The 9,768-nt window shown below is 47.8% G+C and overlaps 1 protein-coding gene across 1 annotated transcript; it reads right to left on the bottom strand.

Moving 5' to 3' along the window:
• Window positions 1-632: 632 nt before the first annotated feature.
• On the bottom strand, window positions 633-1,217 carry LOC138551075 (transmembrane protein 217-like). Its single transcript, XM_069642463.1, has one exon. It carries the CDS (start codon window positions 1,215-1,217, stop codon window positions 633-635), a length of 585 nt encoding a protein of 194 aa, XP_069498564.1.
• Between the last annotated feature and the right edge of the window lie 8,551 nt (window positions 1,218-9,768).

Raw genomic sequence — 9,768 nt, 5'->3', positions numbered from 1 at the left:
ACATAAATACACTTTATTAAAAACATTAGCAAAAATAATGATAGCAACCAATTACGTCATCACTATGAAAGCATTTCTTCAAGAGGGATACCAGGATGGTGGATATGTCGGCACTTTAGGGGGTGTTGATCATGAATTCCAAATAACTTCAAACCATAATGTCTCCTTGCTGTAGTCATGATGGCATAAGTCACACTTGTCCTAATGCACAGCTAAACTTATTGTCCTATTTCCCCAACAAAAATGTCAAGGTTGAAATGAATATACAGAAAAATGGGAAATAAGAAATGATCCTATAGAAAACTGGAATCCATGGCTAGTGCTGAATTGAAATCTATGTTTGTGGGTCTTTGTGTTCTTTTATAAGAAAAAGCTACATTTCATAAACACATGGAAACAAGGTTACTGGCTGCATACAACTGAATGGTGAATTGTAAACTGATTGTTCTTCCACAGTGCCAACAGTTTCAGATTAAAATAGTTTTAGAAATCAGACACCACCACGGGGAACCCTGAATCATTTGACTTATGACAAAGTCTTGGTCTTTTAGTGGATAATTCTGTGGGTTACCGTGGGTAGTCTGTTACTTTTAAATGAGGAAATTGCAATACTGTCACAGTCAGGAGTCCTATTATGCATCCTCCTTTAAAACAAACTTCAGGGCTGGGGGTGCACTTCGGGATTTGGCTCTCCGTTTTTTTACCACTCTCCGCCTTCTGAGGAGTGGTCTTCCTCTGCTCTCCATCAGCTCCAAAAGATAGGTAACCACATAAACCATAAAGAAGACTTGGATGGGAAGACGTAGGCCAATGCCCACCCATTGCATCTCGTTTAATGATTGGTTCACGCCATGCATATCCAAATAAGTCAGCATCAGCATAATGAGACGACACAATTCATAAAAGAGCATCCAGGATATGTACACAAGCACACCTTTGTAGATATTGAGGTATGCTGATGCCAGGAGGACAAAGCAGATGATTATGGTCAAGCAGAGCAGGCCATAGGTGATATAGCAATAGTAATACATTTTATTCACCAAAATCTGATGTGAAGATTCTGGTACACTGATGTTGAGACGGTTTACAAGTTCCTTTAAGTGGCCTCCCTCAAACACCATGTGCATAATGCTGACCAGCATCATGGAGACAGCAGCCACTATTGTCCCACCTCTGGGTGTCACTCCGAGGCAGCCAGCAGCAAAATAATTTCTCATTGTTTAGACTCGCACAGGAACCTGTTAAATACACAGAAACACAGAAATAATTCACTTATGAAAGATACAGGAGGCGTCTGCATGTTTTGGCTTCAATGTGGAATTTACACTTAACCTTGAGAAACTTTAACAATGAATCTTCAAAAAGAAAAAGAAAAACAGAATCACAAAAGCATAACTTTGGTTATGTATTTTATGTTTATTGTATTGCATGTGCTGCAAACTTGATTGCTTCTAAGGGAATTCTATGGTTTGTGCCCAAGGTGGCTATTCTGACGTCACTGACAGACAGTGTTATTATTGTTTACTAGTATTTCTGTAGGCCTTTTCATATTTATCTATATCTGAAGATGTGGACAATGCATAGCATGGTCTAGTAGCACAAATTACATGGTGAGGTGCCAGACAGACATCCGACGTACAGCTGGGTATTCTTGAATTTTATTCCGGCCTTCATGAGAAGTCAGAGAAGCAGTCTCTGCACATTGGATAACGTGTCTCATTTATAAATGTTGGGGAAGAGTTTAGTGGTAGGGGTCTCGATTTCTTAGAAACTGTTGAGTTGATAACCTGGGAGACAATAATATATGCTTTTTACGGAAGAAATATCAGTGGTAACTACTGTAGCTTTTAGGTTGAGCAGAAGGTAGGAGCCACTTCTGGGTCATTTCAGTTGAAAGAAGAATACATTTCCAACAATTAACTTCTGTGGGGAAGTGGTCTCAACTGGCACTCTATTAGCAGAGGTAGGAAAAGGTAATGAGCAGCTGAAGTACTTGAAACAGTGACTTAAGCATTTTTTGCAGATCTATCAATAGTACGTCAGTCTTAAAACCTACATTTTTGAGGTCACTTCTACAAACTGAAGACCCTCTAGAAAGTAAAAACAACAATTGTCGGTTAGATGGTATAAGGGAGGCATGATATCACAAGTATGACACTGACACAACAGTTACAAGTTTCAAAACCTTTATTGGATTATTGGGGTTTGGAAAAACCCCTATGTTGCCCTATAGCTATGATGGCAGAGGTCGCCACCATAACATAACAAAGAAAAAACAGTACTAGTCAGTCTATGTCAAATCAAAATGGCCTATACTAACAAAACCTGATGCCTGCACTATCTCTTATACAAAAAGTGTGTTATGGGGAATGTGTATGCAAAGAAAACTAAATGTTATAACATAAAGGATCCATGTGGCTGAGTCAGCTCTCCTCCCCACGTTGGAGATCACGGACTAAGGTGGCTCCCATAAACAGGATGACACAGTCTGGTTCAGGTTATCAAAAAAAGGCAGTTCAAATCATGACTCGAAGCCTACTTGGCATTCCACGTTAAAGTCACTTATTTCAGCTTTCCAAAAGTTCTTTCACAGTTCAACAAACGTTCACGTAGGTCTCCCTATGTTGTGCTTGGACCTCTCAAGGCATCAATAGTTCACGTAGGCCTCTCTCAGTCGGGCTCAGACCTTTCAATCAAAAGTACCTGATTCAACATATATCTCCCTCAGCCGGGCTCGAATCTTGCAATCACAGCACTTGCAGTGGTTCCCTTCCACAAGCTTCATTCACATTGTTTAGGGGTTCCATTCCCCTAACTTATTTCCTGTTTCCGGTCTCCCTCAGCCGGGCTCGGACCTTTCACAGATTTCGAAGACTTTCGAATGTGCAAGGCTTTTACCATAGACCTCCACAGGACCACTTTGACTTTCACATCAGCTTTCCCTTTAATGTTATTTGCCACAATGTCTCTTGGTATTGGTAGTTCTATACCGCAATCAGAAAAGTTCAAATAAATCTTCCTCTTCAAGCAATAACCTTTTTTTTTTTTTTAAATATGTTTTTATTTGCATTTTCAACATCAAGACAATTGCAGTGTTGGTTACTTCAACAAAAATCCCCTGTATTATTTTCATGTAACGTATATATAAAGAACATAGAGAGGGGAGAAGTGCAAAGCAATGATGAACTTTAGTCCTGTGTTTCTGACTCCCCTCCCTCCCCATCCCCAGCCTCCCCCCACCCCCCCTCCACTCGACTCGGTCGCTTTGTACACAACTCTAAATAAAAGTTCAACACCACTTTGGGCATTACAGCATTGCAAGTGCTCTGCAAGTAGCTACTGCAAGAAAGGAAAAAGCCCTCACAGGGCTTGGGGTTAGCAATCGTCCAGCAGCATAGGGCGTTGCCCTGATTCCTTTGGTTGGCTGAGATGGTAAGCAAGTGTTCTTAGTCTGTGGGCTCCCAATATGTCGTGTAGTATTCTAGAAAGGGCAACCAAATCATTTCGATATTTCTGCGAGATTCATTTATCGCTGCCGTTAGGCTTTCCATTTCGTATATTGCGTGGGCCTTTATTAACCATTCTCTCTTCGATGGTAAGACCATCGATTTCCATTTTATGGTCAGGCACACTCGGGCTGCTAATAGAAGATTGCGTGGTAGGTACATTAGAGATTCGTATGTTTCGTCATCTTCCGACTCTACTCCAAACAAAACTAGTGTGGGCGTTGAGTTTCTGGGGACCCCATCTATGTCTCGAATCCAGCCCAGCACTTCCCGCCAGTACACCTGGACTCTATCACAACCCCACCATTGGTGCCAGTAGTCACATTGCTCTCCACAACCCCTCCAGCAGTAGGGAGATGTCCCGGGGAACATTTTGGATAGGCGAAGGGGTGTGTAGTGCCATCTCATCAGTAATCGCACATTGTGCATTTTGTATTGCATGGAGACCGATGATGACCATACCGCTCTATATATTCCTTTCCATACCTCCCCTTGGGTTTCTATGGATAGGTCGGTTTCCCATTTCACTTCTGAAGGTGGGCGTGGACTGTGACCCCTCGTGACTAGTGTGCTGTACAACTTTGATACGAGGCCTCTCGATGCTTGGGGGGAGCTTAAGATTTGCTCGAATGGTGTCAAAGGGCGCTTTAACGAGTTGCCCCACCTTGGGTCGTGCATGGCACTTCGCAGCTGAAGGAAGGACAAAGGGGAGACACTTGTGCCCTGCAAGTCAGCCTGTAATTCCTCCCGGGTTGTAAACACCTCATTTTTCCAGAGCTGTCCCGCCCGACTTAGACCCGCCTCGTACCATGACTGTGACTGCTGGACTGCTCTCAGTGAGTTTTGAATAGGTGGGGACCAGATGCAACTCAAAGGAGAGGGCCATGTTGTGATTCCCTGCATGGCCCGGGATGGACGCCAGAGAGACCATAATACCTTCAGAATGGGGTGTTGTTTAATCCTTTGTGTCATGGCTGATCTCGGGACCCACAACCACTCTCCCAGGGTGACCGGATCAAAGATGTCGTTCTCTATTGCCACCCACTGTTTCTCTGGGTTTTCCCACAAATGGTCCGGGAGTATGCGGAGTTGTGACGCTCTATAATATTCTCCCAGGTCTGGGAAGCTCATGCCCCCCATCTCTTTAGGTTGGATCAGTGTGGAGTATGGGATCCTTGCTCGTTTGTCTGCCCATAGAAATCTTAATAGTATGCGCTTTACCTCTACTAAGAAGGACTCGGGAACAATGACTGGGAGGGACTGAAATAAAAATAGAAATCGTGGGAGAATGTTCATTTTGATGGCAGTAAAACGCGCCGCCCATGACATGGAGAGTTTGCGCCATCTGGAGATGTCGTTTTGGATGGCTACTCACAGTGGTGTGTAGTTGGCTTCGAAAAGGTCTGGCAGGGAGACCGTTATATTAACCCCTAGGTAGCGGACCAAGTCGGTTTGCACCTTGAAATTCCAATCTGTCTCTAAACGTAGTGCTAGGTCAGTGTTGTCTTTCAAGGGGACAGCTATGGTTTTTTGTAGATTGACCCGGAAGCCTGATAGGGGACCGTATCGCGACAACTCTTGGAAAAAAAGCGGGGATAGAAGTAGAGGGTTCGGTCAGGTATAAGAGGATATCGTCGGCAAACATCGCCAGTTTGTACTCCCTACCGCCTCGCGGGATTCCTCTGATGTTCGGGTTGGACCTGATGGCTTGGGCGAAGGGTTCAATGACCAGGGCATAAATGAGAGGGGAGAGCGGACAGCCTTGTCTTGTACCTCGAGTAAGGTTGAAGGTTCGCGATGAGATACCATTGATCGATACTTTGGCCCTGGCAGATCGGTATAGTGCTTTCGCTCCTTGTGTCCATGCAGCTCCCAACCCCACCCACTCTAGAACAGCTCTCAAGAAGGACCACTCTACACGATCAAAAGCCTTTTCGGCGTCTACTGATAACAAGAGGGGGTCCTCGCCGGCCTCTTGAAGAGTTGCCATGAGGTCTAGGGTTTTTCTAACGTTGTCTGCCCCTTGCCGGCCTCTTACGTATCCTACCTGGTCAGTGTGGATTTGTTGCGGGAGAATATGGGCTAGGCGGGCGGCCAATATGCTGGAGTAAATTTTTGCATCTACATTTATGAGCGAAATTGGCCGGTATGATGAACACTCTATGGGGTCTTTACCTTCTTTGGGGATTACGATAATAATAGATTCAGTGAAGGAGTCGGGAGCTCGACCTGATTCTAAGATGGAAGTAAATAGTTTGGCGAGGAATGGCGCAAGTGTGCCGGCGTTTCTCTTATAAAAGGCTGGTGTGAAACCATCCTGTCCCGGGGCTGAGCCTACCTTGAGGGCTGAGATCGCCCCCTGCACCTCTGTTGCGGAGATTGGGGCATTTAGCATTTCTAGGTGTTCTTCCGTGATGGGTGGGCGTGACATATTGGTTAGGTATTCTTTGATGTCGGGGGAGGTGCCATCAGTCTCAGCAGCGTATAGGTCTGCATAGAAATTGGAGAAGCGAGACACTATGTCTTGGGGATTTGTGAGTGGGATGCCCTGTTCATTGTTTACTTTGTGAACTGCTCTATCTGCCCTCTGTTTGCGGAGTCTGTTCGCTAGCATGGTGTGCGCTTTGTCCCCTTTTTCATAGAACTTCTGTTTGAGGTATTTAATCTGAGTGAGGGCTTTGCCTTTCCATATATCTTTTAATTCCTCTCTCATTTTCCTAATTCTCATTTCTGTTTCAATATCGCTAGTGGGGAGCTCCCTAAGGAAGCGTTCTAGTCGGGTGATCTCTTCCTTAAGTTTTTTCTCCCTGAGTAGCCAGAGTCTTTTTTTGGCGGCCCCCTCTGATATAAGAATGCCCCTTACTGTGGCTTTACCTGCTTCCCACACTGTGTTCAGTGACATACCGTCAGTGTCGTTGATGTCGAAGTATTCTGTAATGGCTTCCGAAAGGAAGTCCTTGAAAATTGGGTCTCTGCATAACAGGTCGTTACATCGCCACCGGCGGTCCAGGGCTGGGAGTGGGCCCAGGTCTAATTCTAGGCCGCACAGGTCGTGGTCTGACCAGGCTACAATTTGGATGGATGTATTTAAGATGTCACCCTCGTTTTCCGCCCCCAGTAATAGGTAATCAATCCTGGAGAAGGAGTGATGTGGTGGAGAATAAAAAGTAAAGGCCCCTGGATGAGTTACACGCCAGGTATCTATTAAGTGATGTTCCCTAAGCTGAATTGCGAGTCTGTCGCCCTGGAGCGTGCTTGGGGGAAGGGAATTTGGTCGAGCTGAGTACCAGTCGCATTCACGATCTATAGCTACGTTAAAGTCACCCCCGCAAATTAGTGAACCCTCCCTCCATTCCTCAATGAAATCGAACAGGGGGTCAGTGAAGCTCGCCTGCCCCTGGTTGGGGGCGTAGACTGCACACAGTGTGATGGTACGTGTTCTCAGTGTCCCCTTAAGTGCGACGTATCTCCCGTGCGTGTCTCTGTGTGTATGAAGAACCTGCATTCCCAGGGACCTACGCAGCAAAATGCCCACACCCCCCTTCTTCTCCGGTCCAGATGCCCAGAATGCTTCCCCTATGTCTCTCCCTAGGATCTTTCTTTCTCCACCTTTAATGTATTTTGTTTCTTGTATGAAGAGAACGTCTAATTTGGATTGCGAGAACTGTCTCGCTAACATTGATCTCTTTTGCGGGGAATTTAAGCCCTTGACATTGAGGGAGCCGAAGACTATGCCCTGTGAGTTAGCCATATTCTAGGGTTTGGATAGCTTTTTTCGTATTGTGGCTTGCTTGAGCCCTTTGTTCCATATTAGAGTTAGTGAAAAACTGCCCTGTGTTGTGGTACTTTTGAGTTGGTTCTTTGTGCTTCACGAGCTTGCTTTGTCGAGTGGTTAATTGGATCCCCCCATCCCTTCCGCTCCTTCCCTAGTGCGGAGTGCTATACTGGACATCCTCACCACACGGGAAGGGAAGAGAATAAAGAAAAAAGAAAAGAGACGCCCTCGTCCACAGAGGGCCACTTTAGGAGAGCCCCTCTTCGAGCCCTGGTTATAACTTTGTTCTTTGTGCAGGGACGGAATGCATAGGAGACCGTAATGGTGGATAAAGACCTAGAGTGTCTCCCAGCCCCTAACCACGTCTAGGCAAACAAACTTTAAAGAGAAAAGACTTCAGTGGAGCTCCATGGCGACCATTTCGGCCCGAGTTAGAGCCCCTAAACAGTGTACAGACACAAGGTGCAGTGTAGGTAGATCAAGGAGTGTTTAAACGTTTGAATTTCCATTTCTGTTGCGCACGGCCTCTCCTCGAGGGCTTGTCAGTTGGATCTCGGTACGGGCCCTTTGTTTCTCTACGGCCCTCTGCGTCTGAGTCTCTTGCTGGGCCTTGTAGGTGGCAACGAGCTCGTTCTGCCTCTTCCACCGAGGTAAGCCTATATTCTTCGCTGTCGAACTCAAATGTGAGGGAGAATGGGTGGCCCTATCGGTACTTTACGCCTTTCTCTCGGAGCCAGATCGTGAGGGGACGGCACCCTCTTCTTTTTGCGAGGGTCATTGCTGAGAGGTCTTGGTATATCTTGACTGTTGAGCCACGGAAGTTGATCGTGTCCTTCATTCTTGCCTTTTGTAGGATGTCCTGCCTTTGCATGTAATAATGACATTTGATTAGGACCGATCGAGGGCCTCTCGCCGAGCCCCCTGCCCTATGCACCCTGTCGAACTCGAGGGTCGGGGGGGCGGATTCTTCATAGAGAGTCAAGATTAGGGATTTCACCGTGCTCTCCAGGCTTGACTGTGTCTCTCCTCGCTCTTCCTCCAGACCGATTATGCGGATGTTGGAGCGTCGCTCCCGATTTTCGAGGTCGTCCACTTTTGATTCCATGTCCCTTTCCTTCTGCTCAAGATCTAGAAGTCTAGCCTCGTATTGCATAGTGGCGATGTCTCCTGATTGTTGGTTATTTTCAACCGCTTCCAGGCGGTCCTCAACTTTGGCCACTTTCGTTTGTAGGTCTGATACTATTTCAGTTAGGTTATTTCTCATTGATCTAATCTCCCCAAGCAGCAGACGGATGTCCGACTTTGTTGCGCTGTCGCCATCATTGCCTGGAATATCTGAGGTGCTTTGGGCTTCTTTCGCTTCCATGGTTGCGTTGTTGCGTCAAAATTTTCTCAGGGTTGCCAAGGTTCGTGGATCCAGCTTTGATACCTATGGAGGCTCTAGGCTATTGTTGCAGTGAGCAAGGACTGCTGAGCCGAGGTGTGCTTATACCCACGATCGTGTTTCTGTGGTTGGTTGGTTCTTCTGGTGGAGACTCTCTCAGCTCCGTGGTGGGCTGCCCTGGATTTCGTGGCACGTTGCCTGCGATTTTGCCCTAAGTGACTCCGGAGCAGACTGAGTATCGCCCCCACCCCCCAAAAGCACTGCTCAGGTGAATCGGGTGCCTCACTATACGGCTGTCTCTGCTCCCCGCTGGGTGCGTGGAGGGCCCTTGATGGTCCTTAGGTTGGCTGCGAGGCTCCGCTAGTGGTATGGTACTCGTGGGGGTCCGTGATGTGGGAGCGGCGGATCGGAGCTGTTGGGGTAGACTCTGTGGTCCCTCTATGGTTGGGATTATGGGGATGGCCGCTCTGCGCTCTTGATGCTTGGTGATGAGGGGGGAGCCTCGGTCGGGCGGAGGAAACACGGGCCTCCTTCCGCAGGCGGCTTGGTGTCTGTAGCCTACTGCCGTGTGCGGCCCCTTAGGAGAGAACTTATAGTGGCCGTGTGCCTGGGCCCACGGGGGTTGCTGAGCGGAGGTGCGGCGTGGCCCGAACGTGCAAGTGTTGAGGCGAGGCGTGGGTGGAGGGATATGACCCTCGCTTGCGGTTCGCGCCGTAGGGTGTGCAGAGTCTTAGGAGTTGGCTCCGATGAGTGGGGGGGGCTGGCTCCCAAGCGGAAAGGCCCGCTTGGGGCACTGCTTACCCGCACCGGGCTGCTCACTCCGGTTGTTGCCTGCCTGGCCAGTCGCTTAACCTCCTCCGATAAGCCGGGCGCTACGGTCCGCTGTGGCTGTTCTCGTAGCTGCCGCACCTCGTTGTAGGGCTGGAGTTCTCCCGTTCGCTGGGCGCAGGATGCTACTGGCGGGCTGGTTCAGTCCTTGTCGGGTTTCTTCTTACGCGCACGGCGCGTATCTCAGACGACGGCGGCCATTTTTTTTTTCCTCCCCTCTCCTCGCTTTTTGGAGTACGGGCCTTCTGTGCTGCCCGGGGGCTTCCGATCGGAGG

The sequence above is a fragment of the Ambystoma mexicanum genome, chromosome 1p, assembly GCF_040938575.1.
Source record: "Ambystoma mexicanum isolate Mex_15411 chromosome 1p, UKY_AmexF1_1, whole genome shotgun sequence".
Classification (NCBI taxonomy): Eukaryota; Metazoa; Chordata; class Amphibia; order Caudata; family Ambystomatidae; genus Ambystoma; species Ambystoma mexicanum.
This window is presented reverse-complemented; position numbering and strand designations above follow the sequence as displayed.

Coding starts and splice junctions, on each gene's coding strand:
- LOC138551075 (XM_069642463.1), bottom strand. CDS start 1,217: ATGAGAAATTATTTTGCTGCTGGCTGCCTCGGAGTGACACCCAGAGGT.